We start from the raw sequence: 16304 nt of genomic DNA on the forward strand, positions 1-16304 counted from the left end.
TTGGGGTTTTGACTGATGATCACATTGAAACTACTTCCGAAAAGCCATCCAAATTTGATAATTGCAGATGGGTATCCATGTGCATGTTTAGCAGGAGTCCCTAAAGGTTTTGAGCCTGCAGGCATCTTTAGTAGTTTGAAAGAGGGTGGTAAAAGAGTAGGGGGGCTTCCTGATCTTCTCAGGCAGGCCGTTACACTGAGTGGGGCCACTACAGATATGTCTGATGATTCCTGAACATTTTTTGATTCCTGAACTTTTATGAAATAAATGTTATTCATCATAGTTGTCTCCTGTTTTATTTTGCTCCCAAATATGAGAAATGAGGTATGAGATGATGGCTGTTAGGGAATAAGGGAAGTGAACACTCCAGGGACACACGGAAGCAGTCATGTGGTTTTCTGAATTTTTGATCCTGAATTTTTGACATTAAAAGTTTTGAAGAAAATTACATATAGAATTATGTTCTTCACTTGGGCCTTGATCTGTGTAGGTAGAATTTTCAAATAATGTTCTCATAATGTTCTATCTACTATATTTGTTTCATTACATTTACTTAAATTTGCAACCAGTTCACCTGAATTAGAAAGCTGCCCTGGAAAATTCCATCTAAATGACCAATAGTGGATTGAAGACTGAAAGAGTCGGAAAGCAGGGTCTTACGATCAAAGTAAAGCTACCTTGTATTAATATAAAGATAAGCACAGGCCCAGTAATGAGATTTCTTACTACAACTACATTATGTCTTTTTTCTGATTTTGTAGAAAATTTTACAACTTCTTCCAGAAAGAATTCATCAAAGATGGCAATTTCACAGTATTGGTAGGTGTTGGAGAAACAGTTTTTTCCCCTAATAATTAGTAGTTTTCACCATCAGTAGTTTTCACCAGCAGTAAAGCTGTAAACTTGAGAGAAGGTTTATAAAATATTAACAACTCTTATATCAAATATTCTGGGTGGGAAAGGTTCATGATATTATGGATTAAAGCAGAGATGATCAGTTGGTGGCAGTATAAAATCAGAGTCAGAAGGGACCTCCAGGGTCATCTAGTACAACCCCCTGCATAATGCATGAAATTCGGAATTACCTCTCCCTACACACCCTTAGTGACTCCTGATCCATGTCCAAACAATGTAATTGTATTTTACTTACAAAATTGTAATTGCATTGTAGTAAAACAGTTGAACAAAGTTTCAGCTATAAAGGGCCCTAAGAAATGACACTGGGGCAAAGTAAGGATGTGCTGCTGGAGCAGACACATTATGTCTTCTGAAGACATATGTACCATTAAGTCATCAGAATTGCATGGTCATATGTGTGTCTTTGTTATGTAAATAAAACACCCCAGATTCAAAAATATCAAGAAGGTGATCTTTTCTCACTTCTGGTTCTGAGCTTAATACCAGAAGACATAAAGTTCACCAAGAATAATCTAGAGATTGCCAAGGGCTTGCTGAAAGATTTTAGCAAGTCTGACCGAGAGCTCTCACACCTTAAGTTAGCCATAAAGTAACAAATATTAAATGTATGTTTTCTTTTCCAGGCTTAATTTTAAAGAAATTACTTCACACAGGGAATTCTTTAAAGGTATGGTTGATGGTCTTAAAACATTCACTATTTGAAGGACTAGTGCAAAGATATATTTTATCAGGAGTTTTCTACTACTGGACTCGTACAGCTGTTGAAATGATCTTATTTACAAATAAAAGTGGAATTAACTTGTGACATTCTTTTACAGATTCGTCGTGAAGGTGTACGTCTGTTCCTCTTATGGTTGCAAGCTCTTCAAAATAATTGTAGTAAAGAGCAACTGTGTATGTTTTCTTGTTTAATTCCTGGATTTCCACCACCACAGTCTGAATATGGACCTCGGACTCTAGATAATCTAATAAATCCTGTACTAAACGTTCATGAAAGTAAGTGATCAACAGTTTTGAATGTGCTGTGTATTTCAGTGTTGACTACTATCAGATTATTTTAAGTAAATTTAGTGAGGAATGCTTGATCTGTTTGAACTTATTGTTCCAAAATGCTTCTTAGAAAGCACCCATGCCCACAAATTTGTTATCAGTCAGTGATGAGTTAATGTCCCTTGGAGCAATTCAGCATTTAAGTTTACAAACCAAGCTGTTTTCCAAAACACACCAAAAAATATCTAGTAACTTCTTTGTGTTTTCTGTGCATCACACAGATGGACTTGTCTCAGGGCTCTTGGTGTAGAGTCCTGAGAAATGTAGTTTTTTGGGTATGTGTTGTCATCCTAAAATGGGGTGGCCAAACTGCAGCTTGGGAGCCACATGTGGCTCTTTCACACACATTGCGTGGCTCCCAGAGGTTGAGAAGGATCTTATGCAGACTTAGAATCTGAGTGCTGATGCATAGGTAAGTGACTATTTCTGCATATGTAAAGTGCGGAAGGAGGGGGAAATAGGCAGGCTTGCAAGCTCTTCTCCTCCACTACAGAGGTCGCCCAAAGACCTAGAGCAAGGACAGAGAGCACAGGAGCCACTGGAAGGAGGGACAGAATTAAAGAGGGTGATGCAGAGTTCCCCCTTAGTTTCATAGCTCTTGTAGGAGCTGTTTACTAATGCTGGGTCAAGACAAAAGAGAGATGCATAATATTACAAACGGTGGCCAGTGATTTATATAGTACATGTGTGTTTCCTTCTCCCACTTGATGCCAAAAAGTAATTCCCTAACCTTTCCCTATGCTGGTCTTGTGGAGGCTGTTATCCCTAGCTTTTTGTTAAAAAAAAAAAAATCTCCTTCTAGCATGGTCATGTTGTAAAGTGCATTTGTATGTATTAAGAGTTTTAATAAAGATGTGTGTGTGACATTTATTTTTGTCTTGCAGCTCTCAAACATCTGATGTTTATTCTAAGTCACTCTTACATTAAAGCAAGTTTGGCCACCCCTGTTCTAAGGATTCAAGCCCAAAAAACTACATTTGTATATATTTGTATACGTTTGTATATATTTTTGACCGCCTTTCCTGATAGCTGGGCTCAGGGCGGTTCACATCAATTTACATTCCAGAACTAAATAAAACCAGATTAAATAACAATAAAAACAGTTCAGTTCCTGAAACCAAATGACATCAAGTACATGTGATGCTGCTATCTCACTGGGAAGTGAGAGCAGAAGTGGAAGTGCCAGATGTAAACCCTATCTGTTCTCAACCAAATACCTGGTGGAATTTATCTGACTTGCAGACCTTGTGGAATGGTAGTAATTCCCACAGGACCCGGATGGAAATTGGCAGAGAGTTTCACCAGGGGCCAGGGCAGAAAAGGCCCTTGTCTGAGTCAAGGACAGCTGGATCTCTCTCAGACGAGGGACCACCAGCAGATGCTGGTCACTGGTGCATAATGCCCTCTTGGGGGTATACTAGGAGAGGTGTTCCCAAAGGCACATGGGTTCCTGGCTGTTAAAGGCCTTAAAGGTTAATACCAGCACCTTGAATCTAATTGGTACTCTGCTGGAAGTCAGTGCAGCTCCTGCAGAATATTACCCATGGTCCTTGTAGTCTGAGGTGCTGCTGTTGCAATTTTCCAGCAGGTACCAAGGAAAAGTTCTCCTGGTCCAATTATGATCTGAACAGATAAGGATTATTGAGGCTATAATGTTTGCCTCCCATTGCAAATAAGTATCTCGAGCTGCCAAGTATGAATTCAGCAGTAAGTAGTAATTCCAGTAGAGTTTATGAAGGAACGGCTCTGGATGTGTTTGTGCCTTCATAGGTAGAAAATTCCCTTAGTTTGAAAATGCATTCATTAATCTGTTTTTGAAACTCAGTAGGCTTTATTCCTAGACAAGATGGAAGCTTTAATAACCTGATTCAAACCCCTTACTTCGCAGTAATACACTGGTTTCAGTAGAACCCAAATCAATGTAAACATTTTACAATCATGGTGAAAGTATATTTAGTTAATGTTTGAATAATTTATTTATAAAATGTTCAACTGTTTTTCTATTCACATATAAAAATCTACAAAATGGTGTATAGTAATTAAGAACAGTAAAAGGCAGCAAACCACAACAAAAGTTTTTTTAAAAACCAGTTAAGAGTTTAATCAGTAATTTACCAAGAACTCTTGGCAAAATGGAAAGATTTTACCACCTTGATTTCATTCAGATGAAAGAAAGTCAAGAAGTCTTCCTTTCGCATGCTCCTTCATCTTCTTTTATACTGTGCTGAGACTGAAGACTTCCTGATATAGAATACTTGAAGTATGGTGGGCTATTGTTCTTGTTCCGTGCCTAAGAGTATGATTCTAAGCATGTTCATTTCACAGGAAGTTCACCTGAAGTTTTTTGAGATGTTTTCAAGTGTTCAGGCTTGAGAGTAATCTCTGCAAACACATTGTTGTCTTTTGAGAATGCTTCTGTGTCTCTGAAGGGCATTGCTGAAGGGGATCCAATGAGTCCTCTTCTCCAGCCACTCCTCTTTTGGCGATTCACAGACTGCAGAATTCCTGATACTATGTAGAAGGAAAAATCAGTTTGAGAGTCTTCCCTCTACTCCCTAGGGCCCTGGTTCTAGCCTAAAACCTTGAAGAAGAGAGGGAGGGCATATACATTTTTAGCATTAACATCTCTCTTGGTGGAATCCATGCACACCCAAGAAGGCAGCAGGGAATGAGGATGAGGTCTTACTGAGTAAGGTGATGATCTGTCCTGTACAATTGTGGCATTTGACCCTGAATATTTTAATGCTGCATGACTGAGCACCGCATCATAATACATGTATTTAGTTGATAGTAATGTTTTCTTTAATTATCCCTTTTGTGTAGTTTTGGTCTCATTGGTTTGAAAAAATACCCTTGAGTAAAAAGGTTTGAAAAAAAATATCCCTTATACAGCTATATAGTATGTTATCTTTCTGAATGAAACTTGACAGCTTTCATGTTTCTTTTTTTGAACAGCACAAGTGACAGTAGAAGAAATTACTCCATTAGTCCCTCCACAATCAGGAGATAAAGGACAGGATGATCTAACAAGCTATTTTTTAGAAGCACTTTTGAAATACATGGTGATTCAGGTATGTAGTAACTGGTACTAACTGATTTCTTCCTACTATCATAGTGCTGCTTTTGTTGGCTATGCAGTTTCCACCCCAATAACATTTTTCTCCCATCCAAATTCATCCATTAAGGTTTGGCAATTTAGCCACACTGTAATGTGTGTGTTATGTACTATCAAGTTGCTTCTGTGTGCCTTATTAATTCATGACTTCCAAAATATCCTGTCATTACACTGAAATTGATAGAGCTGCTATTTTGGTTCAGGTTTATTGCAGTTAATTAGAACTTTGAAAACGTTCTAGTGCTAATTTAGAAACTCCTTAGGGATTAGTTATAATGTTTCCTTCCAACAGAATATTTTTTAATTACTTAGGGTGCTTCAGCAAAAAAACCACCATTTTTTGTGAAATTCTTCTTGCTCTTCATATTTAGTAAAATTGGATGTGTGTCCCTCATCTCAAACATCTGAATATGGTGAAAATCACAGTTCTTGGAAATAACACATCTTTGCACACAGATAGTTTCACTTACTTAAAAACAAGTCGTTTTGGTTTAAAAAGAAATTGGAAGTGTTCCATTCCTGGGAGCAGTGACCAACATGTCTGCCTCCATTGCCTATAAATTAGCTATAAAGTTTCCTAGCTGGTCTCAGACAGAGTATGTGCAGTATCCTTTGTCATAAATAAGCAGTGATTTACAAATAATATATCATGCTATAGATACCTTGATAATATTTTATTAAACCCTAAAGCTATGTGGTATAGTAAGAATTAGGGGTGTGCAAGAAAAAAAAAACTCACCTCACCCCAGATTCAGGTCTGTTGGACCAGAACAATATTGGTATTTTCCAATATTCCTGAATCCCAGTTTTGATATAGTGTTGGAATTTGGTAAATATTAGGGAAACCCAAATTTATTTGGTTCCATTATACCCTGTGAGGACCATATAATGGGGAATTGATCCACGAGTATCTCGGGCTCAGGGGACAGGATGTTTTTCAGCATAGCTGCTGGTGCCTTCTCAAAAAAGCCCCCAAGTTTCAAAAAGATTGGACCAGGGGGTCCAATTCTATGAGCCCCAAAAGAAGGTGCCCCCATCTGTTTTTTCCAACGGGGGAGTGAAACCATTTAAAGGGAGCACATTCTTTTTAAATGGCTTTTGCAAGCCATGCTGCATGAGAGTCAACTCCAAAGCCGCAAGTTCACCCAGAAGGCATTGCAGCAAGCAGGAAGAGGAACCCACTAGCCATTAGGTATAGCTAAGCTCAAATAAAAATGGATTTTTTTGGCTTTTATTTGGACTCAGCTATAGTGGTAGCTGAATCAACTTCTCTAATCTGTATTTGGCTTAATAAATGCCAAAAAATACAAATATGGTATTTTTCAGGTATTTATTTGGCTTGATTTATACTGAAGGCACATCCCTGGTAAGTGTAGAGTGACTGTTAGATTCAGGGATGGAGCAGAATACCCATGGGTATATTGGGAATTGAACTGGCTCTCCTGCTTTAATTTCCCCCTTTGAATCCAAGAAAAGAAATAACAGGTGTAATTTTCTGTCCTTCCTTGGTTCATACCTCTCTTAGGGAGCAAGCCCCGCAGTTTTACTCAGAAGTAAACCTCATTTTATTTAGAGGCTTAATTCTAGGAAAGGGCCTTTATAATTGCAGCTTTATTTTTTTAGCAGCAAGCAAGAGATAGCTTTGTGAAACACAGAAACTTTCCTGTTGGCTGCCCCACACATTGTTCTTCTGTCTTCTGTTCTGGTAAAATGGGGAGGAAGAAAGCCCAAATTTCTGTAATCCATTTTACACACAAAACACTTTGTATGGCTTTTTGCTTTATGCTGAATGTTGTATGTTAATGTTGAACAGAAATGTAATCACAATTTCAACACTGGTTTTGCTACGTTTAAAATATGTATATGTTAAAGATGCAGAGAAAACAAATGGAGAATTGTTAAGTGAATGAAAATAAATGTATTAATTGTATTTCAAAGTTCTTATAATAGGAACATATTGCTGCATTGTATTTACCTGCAAAATGAATGAAAGTAATTTAGTGTTTTCATTGCAGGTAAAAAGTCTGGAATGGAAGAATAAAGAAAACCAAGAAAAGGGATTTTCATTCTTATTTTCACATTTTAAGAAATATTACTTGCCTTATATTTTCCCAAACATATGTAAGGAGAGCAGCTTGTATAACCCTGTACTTGGTAAGCATTATTTTAGTATCTCTGAGAAGAGTTCATCATTTTGTAATGTAAGTTACAGCTCAGGGTATCTTGTCTCCTTCCATATTTTAGGTCTTCTCCTGTGATTGTAATACTGCTGGTAATATTATGTTAGGTTTACCCATGAGCAGATCTGTCGCTATGCTATGTTATATAAAAGACTGGAATTAATTGAATAATGGTCAGAGCACATGGATATTTTTGAGTGCAATTATGAGTGCTTCATATTAAGATACTCATATTTACTCACAACTTTAATAATGTGTAAATTTAAGGTTGCAATCTTACAACCTGAACTTCATGATATTTACTTAAGAATTAAGCTGTTGATTTGGATAGGATTACAGCCTTACTTTGAGTTGTTCAAATTACCAGGGTGTCACCAGTCACAGAGGCCTAGGTCTCAGTTTGCTGTTGGTAACTGCCCCACTAGATAGCTGATAAGAGGGGTATGGAGCCCCAGAGCAGGGGTTCCCCCAGTGGGGGTCTGTGAACCCTAACTATTGTTATTGTGGTGGATAGGGTTCTACATCAACCTTAGTTGCAGTGCTTAGTGGCTGGCTAGCAGAATGTAGTACACAATAAATGCATGCTGATGAGTGGTCAGTAAAACTAATGCTGATTGTAAGAAAGCTTGATAAACTTGCTGCAATTATAGCAATGACCTATGGTCATTAACCCAGGTTTCAGTGGATGATTTTTGCTTTTCCTCAACCCCTCCTTTTTTGATTGACACAGAGCCTTGGTTTTAACAGCACAATAATGAGTTTCTTGTCTCTTCAGTATAAGGTTACACAGCTTGTTTTGGTTGACAGTGAAATAATTGTAAAGTGTAATGATTTTCACCATTAAGCTGGGCTGCAGCTCTCTTCAGAGTCATTACAATGCGTCATGTGCCCCTCTGGTTACAGAACTGGCAGGCTATTTCTCCCAGCAAGAGAGATGGAGTGATTTTATCTAGGGAGGGCTCACTATACCCTGGAATCTCTTATCCTTTCACTACTGTTTTCACCACAGTGATACTGGAATTGTGGACGTTATCTCTTTAGTCCCTAGGCTGGTCACCGTTGATGTTAAGATTAGCTGATATCTCAGGATTTACCCATCCCTAACCTACTACTTCCCTGACAGACTAACCTGCCTACCACAGAATGCCTAGTCCTATCTAGTGCCTGCTTCTCTATATGTCTGCCTGATAACTTACTCAGTTGCTCTTCTAACCCCACCCCCAGAGCCTCCCACTGAGAAACTCTAGGAATTTATATTCACTATAGAGAATCAGAGATTGGTTGTGACACTTGGAGGACAAAACTGGAAGCTGTCCATCACAATTACGGTTTGTTAGGTGATTGTATTTTTGTATGACTGAGGAACTATCTTCCCCTTAAAAAAAGGTCTTCCCCTTATGGAGTCATAAAGAATGAAATTATGAAATTTTAATTATTTCAAGTATCCACCAATCTCAAATGTGTGTTTGAGCTTTGCTCTGTTTTTTTATCTTATCACTTGGAAATTTTCTTCCCTACAGAGATGCCACAAATGAGACCAAAGCCACACTATATAATGATAAAGAAAGATGCTGAAACCAATGAAGCAATATATTGCACAAAGGAGCCTTTTCTTAAGGCTCGTGTAATTGTCATCCGGTGGTTGGTGTCTTTCTGGCTTGAGCCAAAACCTCATGCAGGACCTCAAATTCCTGGAATGGAGGGTGAAATTGTGCCAAAGAATATTCAGGTAGAGTCAAGAAGGAAATAAGGGGTGGAGGAATAAGGAGAGAAGAAGCAGACATTGCTCTCTCTATATATGTTTATTTCAGTTTTAGGTTTGCCTTCTCTGGGCTAGGAAATTCCTTGAGATTTTGAGGTGGGGAGTCTGGGAAGGGCAGGGAACACAGCGGGTTATAATGCTATAGAGTCTCACTTCCAGAGCAGCCATTTTCTACAGAAGAACTGGCCACTGTACTCTGGAGATCAAGTTGTAATTCTGGGAGATCTCCAGGCACCACCTGAAGGCTGGCAACCCTTTCTCAAAGGAGCTCCAGGCAACATACATGGCCCTTTGGTCCTGCCCCCTTTATCCTCATAAGAACTCTGTGAGGTAGGTGAGACTGAGTTATTGGCCAAGGTTCCATGGTGAACTTTGACTGAATGGTGATTTGAACCCAGGTTTTCCAGTAGTCTGCCATTACACTCACTATTTAAAATCCACCACACTGTGACAGAAGTCCACTGATTTATTTATTTGCTTGCTATAGCAAGTGTCCTTCCCTTCTTCAGTAACTATGATGAGTCCTTACTTGGAGGGGAGAGGTGTAGAGTGTCCCTGACCCTCAGGCTGCATCTTGTAATTCCTGAGTGTCTCTGAAACACAGTGCAGATATAGGAAGAAACCTTTGCCCTCTTCCTGAGCTCGGTACTTGGTAGGAATGCTGGGTAATTAACTCTGACCTTTCTTTGCCCACCTGAAGCACTCCAGATATTTTTGCATTCAGCATGATGTCACACTAGAAACTTCTCTGAGGCAAGGTTAGAAGGTGACCATGGTGGACATATTTTAATCTGATTTAAATAACAGCCAGGCTGTTATTGGGTCTCTCTATACGGGAGCACATACAGCCAGGGCTGCGGGAACTGCACTGGCTGCCAATAGTATTCCGGATTCGCTACAAGGTGTTGGTTATTACCTTTAAAGCCCTATATGGCTGAGGACCTGTCTACATTAGAGACCGTCTCTCCCCACATATTCCCCAGAGGGTACTTAGATCTGGATCACAGATTTACTGTCAGTCCCCAGGCTGAGGGAAGCGAGACTGAACGCTACCAGAGAAAGAGCCTTCTCAGTTGCTGCCCCCCACTGGTGGAACCAACTCCCAAAAGATGTAAGGGCCTTGCGGGACCTTGCCTAATTCCGCAGGGCCTGCAAAACAACTCTATTTTGACTGGCTTTTAGCCAAACTAGTATAAATAGATGCCCAACATCGCTGAATGTATTGTACCAACTCTAGCACCAAAAGTTGTTTTAATTATTTTAAACTGTTTTAAATTGTTTTATTTATTTATTTGGGATTTATATTTATTTGGGATTTATATCCCGCCCTTCCCACATTGTTTAACCTGTAATTGATTATTAATTGAACTGTTTTGCTTACTGTTTTTATTGTTGGTGTTTGTTGTTAGCCGCCCTAAGCCTGCTTTGGCGGGGAGGGCGGGATACAAATACGAAGAATAAATAATAAGTAAATAAGACCAGTCAACATTTATGAACCACTACACTGCGTAATAAAGTTGTATATACAGATCTTCTTATGTGTGTTTAAAGAGAGAGTTCCATTGTCAGAAGAATAGGCCTCCTGATTCTGGAAGCAAAGAGAGCTACTTGAGGGGAAGTGATATAACACCTTTAAGACCAACAAAGTTTTATTCAAGGTATAAACTTTTGTGTGCACACACAGTTCTTCAGGTACATTGAAATAGAAATTATTAGTCCATAAATATATGTAGAGGGTGAGTAACGAATTAAAATACAGCTTAGCAAAGTTGTTTGACAGATGCAAGGACCAAGCTGGAATAACAAGAGTCAGTTTGGTTAAGTGCATGGACTCTTATCTGGGAGAACCGGGTTTGATTCTCCGCTTGCAGCTGCTGGAATAGCCTTGGGTCAGCCATAGCCCTCACAGAGTTGTCCTTGAAAGGGCAGCTTCTGTGAGAGCTCTCTCAGCCCCCACCTACCTCACAGAGTGTTTGTTGTGGGGGAGGAGGATAAAGGAGATTGTGAACCACTTTGAGATTAAGAGTGAAGGGCGGGCTATAAATCCAATACCACCATCACCACCTCTTCCTTCTGTCACTATTTGTTTGGGTTTAATTCTGGGGGGGAAACATAGTGAAGGGAATAAATATATCAAAAGTAGTCTATCTCAGTAATTCTTGCAGCAGGTCATAAAAGAAGTCCAGTGTATGTTTTCCTCTTTTGCAAATATGGGTGAGGTGTGGGGTAAACAAGCTGAGGTCCAAAGAATTCACTTCTGAGGGGAGATGTGAACTGTGGATTTTCTGGCTTGCAAATCTTACTTTTGGCCACTTCAGTACAGTAGATAGTTATGTGACTTAACCCTTGTACTGTGCACCAACTCTTTGCTGTGTATTGTTGCACCATCACAATAAAAGCCAGCCTGGGGAATTATTTGTCTTGTTCTTTCTGGTTTCAGAGGGCAGCTGCTAGCCTTGTTTCTAGAGAAGACAGCAAAAATGACAGTACTGATAGACCTGATAGAAGTGCAGAGCCTGAACAATCTCATTCAAACACAAGCACTCTAACAGAGAGAGAACCTAGTTCCTCCAGCCTTTGCAGTATTGATGAAGAACATCTCACCGATATTGAAATAGTCCGCAAAGTTTTTTCTACAAAGAGAAGTAATGTTAACTTTCTTACAGAAATCTTTCGTCAGGTAAATTCTGTTCTGAAAAATATTTGTTTAGGTCTATATGTCAACATTTTTCTTGCTCTTAGCATTTGCTTTATAATGTTGAAGGTGCCTCACTTGTACTATTTCAGCAAGTCTTACAGCAGCTTGGTGTTCATGAAAGTTATATTCAGTCACTATTTAAATCCGAGACAAAACTGAAGAATTGAATCATCTGTGTATGTATGCTTCATGCACATTAAATTAATGCACTTTCAGTGTGCTTTGCAACTAATTTTTACCGTGTGAAAAGGCAAAATTCACTTGTAAAGGGTTGCTGGATTGAAACGGCATTATTTAGCATGGGTAAAAGTGCCCTATGTCAGAAAAGGATATACAGTCCAATGACTGAGGATGTAAGATAAATAGATTTGCTTACAGAAAAAATATAGGTGGAAAGAGTGTATCCAAAAGGAATTTTAACTCTGGGAGTTCATTACCACCCACCAGATCAAAGGTTAGAGGATGATTTTAAAATAGCAAAAGAATTAAGGAAAGCAGCTAGACAAAATAGCTGTGTGAAAATAGGTGATTTTAACTACCTAAACATTGATTGGATCAATATGTGTTCAAGTCAGGAGAAAGAGATTGGGTTTATAGATATTCTTAATCACAATGCCATGGAGCATGTGATAACAGAACCATCAAGGGAAGAGACAGTCCTGGAACTGGTCCTAAGTAATGCCCAAGACCTGGTGAGAGATGCAAATGTGATAGCATTGGTTGGGAACAGTGACCATAAAGTTCAGCCTTTATGTAAATAGGGAGTTGCCCAAAAGAACTGACATTTAACTTTAGAAGGGCTAACTTCTCTCAAATAAAGGGACTTGTGATGAAGAATTTGAAAGAAAATGTAAGGAGGGTCAAATCCCTTCAGGAAACTTGGAAACAGTTTAAAACTACAGTCCTGGAAGCTCAGATAAAATGTATACCGCAGGTTAGGAAAGGTACAGAATTTGTATTTTTAGAAGTCTGCATGGTTAACGAACAAAGTAATGGAAGCAGTAGAAGGTAAGAAAGATTCCGTTAAGCTGAGGAAGGCTAGTCCAAGAGAGGTAGATAAAAGGGAGCACAGGCTGTGGCAAATAAAATGTTAAGTTGGTGATCAGACAGTCAAAAATGAACTGTGAGGAACATATTGCAAGAAACGTAAAGTCTAGCAATAAAAATTCCTTCAAATGCATTAGCATCAGAAAAACAGCAAGGGAGGCAATAGGGCCTTCTGATGACCAAGGTATAAGGATTACTAAAGGATGACAGGGAAATGGCAGAGAAGCTGAATGCATTGTTTGCCTCTGCCTTCACTGTGGAAGATGGGAGGTGCTTGCCCATTCCAGAACTGCTGATTTTGGGAAGGGTGTTGAAAGACCTGAGTCAGATTGAGGTGACAAGACCTACGACTGATGGACAAATGAAAAACTAACAGATCACCAGGCCCAGATGGCATACATCCAAGAGTTCTGAAAGATCACAACTGAACTTGTGGGTTTGCTGACAAAAATATGCAATCTATCATAATCTGCCTTCATTCCTGAGGACTGGAAGGTAGCTAATGTAACTCCCCATCTTTAAAAAGGATTCCAGAGGAAATTCAGGAAATTACAGGCTATTGAGCATATTAAAGCACTGGTAAAAGTGCAGAAAATGACACCAAAAATGATTAAAGGATGGAACATTTTCCCTATAAAGAAAGGCTGAAGAGGTTAGGGCTCTTTAGTGTGGAGAAACAATGACTGAGGGGTGACATGATAGAGTTTTACAAAATTTTATGGAATAGAGAAGGTATAGAAATAAGTACTTTTCTCCCTTTCTCACAATACAAGGATTTGTGGGCCCTCAATGAAATTAATGAGCAGCAAAGTTTAGAACAGATAAGAGGAAGTACTTTTTCGCCCAAAGAGTAATCAACATGTGGAATTCACTGCCACAGGAAGTGGTGGTGGCTACAAGCATAGTCAGCTTCAGGAGTGGATTAGATGAACATATGGAGCACAGTTGCATCAGTGACTGTTAGCCATAAGGTATAGATGGAACACTATGTCTGGGGCAGTGATGCTCTGTATTCTTAAGGGACAACAGTGGGTAGGATTCTGGAGTTCTGGCCCCACTGGTGGACCTCCTGATGACACCTGGTTTTGGCCACTGTGTAACACAGATCATTGGGCTGGATGGGCCATTGGTCTGATCCAACAAGGCTTCTATTATGTTCTTAAGCACCAAGTCAGGCTTTCTCTCAAACCACTCTGCCTTTTTCCCAAGGGTCAGACCAAATTATTACAGGTCTGCTCATCACCAAAGATAGGCCTAAAACAGTCCACTGTGAACTCCTGAGGTGGGGCTATATTCTGTGTCAGCCATCTTGCTGAGTTAACCAGTTGAGAAGGGTGAAGTACACAAACCTATAATTGTAGGAGAGAGTGGCTATTCAATAATAAATATTACATTTTTTTCCCTGCTAGGCATTTTTACTGCCAATATGTGAAGCAGCAGCTATGAGGAAAGTGGTGAAAGTATACCAGGAGTGGATCCAACAGGAGGAGAAGCCCTTATTTATGAAAGATCCAGAAGAAATAATGTCCTCTTCAAACACAGATTGTGATGAAAACATGGTGGAACATAATTCATTGGAGAAGGGGAATGAAATAGAGGAGGTAAAAATATTAAAATTCTGTGTACTTTATGAACCTGGTCGCTAGTTTTCCAAAGTAGTAAAAGTACTAGCCTTATTTCCATATAGTAGCTACTTTTAATGTAGATGAGGGGGTTAGGGATAATGAGATCTAGGTTTGCAACTACCTGCTATGGTCTGTTGGTGTACATCAAATGATATTCCACCAAAGCACTTGAACACTTGTTTAGGTATGTCTTTCAAAGTAGATGCTGCTTTTAATGTTTGTCTGCATTACGTATACTTTTACCACCTTTCTGCTCAAAATAAAGTAGTCCCAGTGCTGCCTGTTTAAATCTTGTTTAAAGCACTCTTCATGATCCAGTTCTGGAGGAAAGACCAGTAGCTTTTCTATCTCCAGGGGCAGGGTGTTCAGATGGCACTGCCTATTGCCTAAGCAGCAGCATTTCAAATACCTCGAGCTCTTAAGTCAGTTCATTTTCAATTTGACCAGGCTCCTCATTGAGAGTGCCCATTGGAAAGGCAGTGGTACCTCTTGTTACCACAGAGCATCATCTTCCATGATGAGTGGCTCTTTTTGCAGTCAAGGCAATGCAAAGTGAATTTCCTAGGTCATCTTCATTTGTGCAGGAGTCAACTTCACAAGGCTTGGGAGATAAGCTGCACATCCTCCTCTGTTTAACAGTCTAGGGAAGAGAACGTAAAAGTAATTTGAGAAGGCAATCAGGCCTTCAGGATCAGAGGCAGTCCTCCTACCAACTGGCTGCTTGATTGCTTCTTAAACCAAACAAAATGTGTGTGGCCAGAACCACAGCTATCAGTGCTAAGAAAAAAGGGATTTTACTGAGTTGTTGGGGCAGTAGAAAGAGTGGTTCTTTATTATAGCACTTATAGTGAAAGAGTTAAATGCATATTTCATTGACCTTAGGAGTTTATAGTGGGGTAGGGGGAGAAGATGGGAGTGAAAGGCAAGGGTAATGTTTGGGAATGGGCTCTATGGTATGAAGAATTACAGCAGAGACCTAGAATCTACATCTGTTTATTTTTCTTGGGAACAGGAATCCTTAGAACCTACCTCATGATAACTCTGTGCTTTCTTAGAAGGTGGTGTTTCTCTCCTTTTATCCAAATCCAGTTCATCAGAAAAAAATGGCATACGCTAAACATAAAATGGCATATGTTCAGACATGTTTGTTGATACTGTTTGCATTGTTCTTTGCATTGTTCTGTTATCCTTGGGCAAAAGGTTTTGAGAGACTGTAGATGGTTTACAAATGCATAGGGGCTTTATGAAAATGCTCACAATAAGCAATAATGGCTTGCTATTGAAGCAGGGCAGTAATCTCAGCAGCATTTTGAAATAGTTCTCCATGTAAGAGATCTGTAGTGTGACAGATCTCATGTTTACTAAACCCAATACAAAAGTTGAAGAACTCCTGCTGTTCTTAGTTACCATCTGTGCAGTTTCCCCCTGGAATTGGTAGAAGTTTTGCCCTGCCTAATAATAAGGGCAGGTATTTCCAATGGAGAAGAATGCCTTCCTTTATAAAATGAAAACTTCATTGTGAGAAGATTTTTTTACTCCATTCAAAGTAAGAAAATGCAAATCAATGGACCTTGTATGTGTGTAGCCTTTAATAATAATAAAGCTGAAATTCTGTTGTTGAATATTTTGGGATATGGGAGGTGGAGAATGGGTAGACTGAATCCAGCTCAACTCTCCCTCCAAACAACTGATTGGTAGGATTTTAACATTGTTTACTTGGCTGTGTATATTCAGTCATGGCCTCTGTCTTGGAAGAGGAAACATTGAGGCAGTGCCTATTTATAGCTAACTGTCCAGCTAAAGAAATTTATTGAACCCAGATGTTATCTGTGTAATTATGTGTATGTTGCTTTCTTTATAAGCATTCTGGTCTTTTTATACTGAAGTTTTATACTATTTTCATGTTGTT

The 16304-nt window shown here is 39.2% G+C and overlaps 1 protein-coding gene across 16 annotated transcripts in view; it reads left to right on the forward strand.

Moving 5' to 3' along the window:
• The window catches only part of RALGAPA1 (Ral GTPase activating protein catalytic subunit alpha 1), a 177027-nt gene that overhangs the window by 12830 nt on the left and 147893 nt on the right, over positions 1–16304 (forward strand). For all 16 annotated transcript variants that reach the window (XM_060262571.1, XM_060262572.1, XM_060262573.1 and 13 more), the window contains exons 4-11: positions 762–819; positions 1542–1585; positions 1737–1914; positions 4924–5039; positions 7099–7237; positions 8784–8992; positions 11466–11705; positions 14180–14371. In XM_060262571.1, coding sequence (XP_060118554.1) covers positions 762–819; positions 1542–1585; positions 1737–1914; positions 4924–5039; positions 7099–7237; positions 8784–8992; positions 11466–11705; positions 14180–14371 — 1176 coding nt within the window. The remainder of the gene's footprint in view (positions 1–761; positions 820–1541; positions 1586–1736; positions 1915–4923; positions 5040–7098; positions 7238–8783; positions 8993–11465; positions 11706–14179; positions 14372–16304) is intronic.

This window comes from Heteronotia binoei, chromosome 21, assembly GCF_032191835.1.
Source record: "Heteronotia binoei isolate CCM8104 ecotype False Entrance Well chromosome 21, APGP_CSIRO_Hbin_v1, whole genome shotgun sequence".
NCBI classification, from domain to species: domain Eukaryota; kingdom Metazoa; phylum Chordata; class Lepidosauria; order Squamata; family Gekkonidae; genus Heteronotia; species Heteronotia binoei.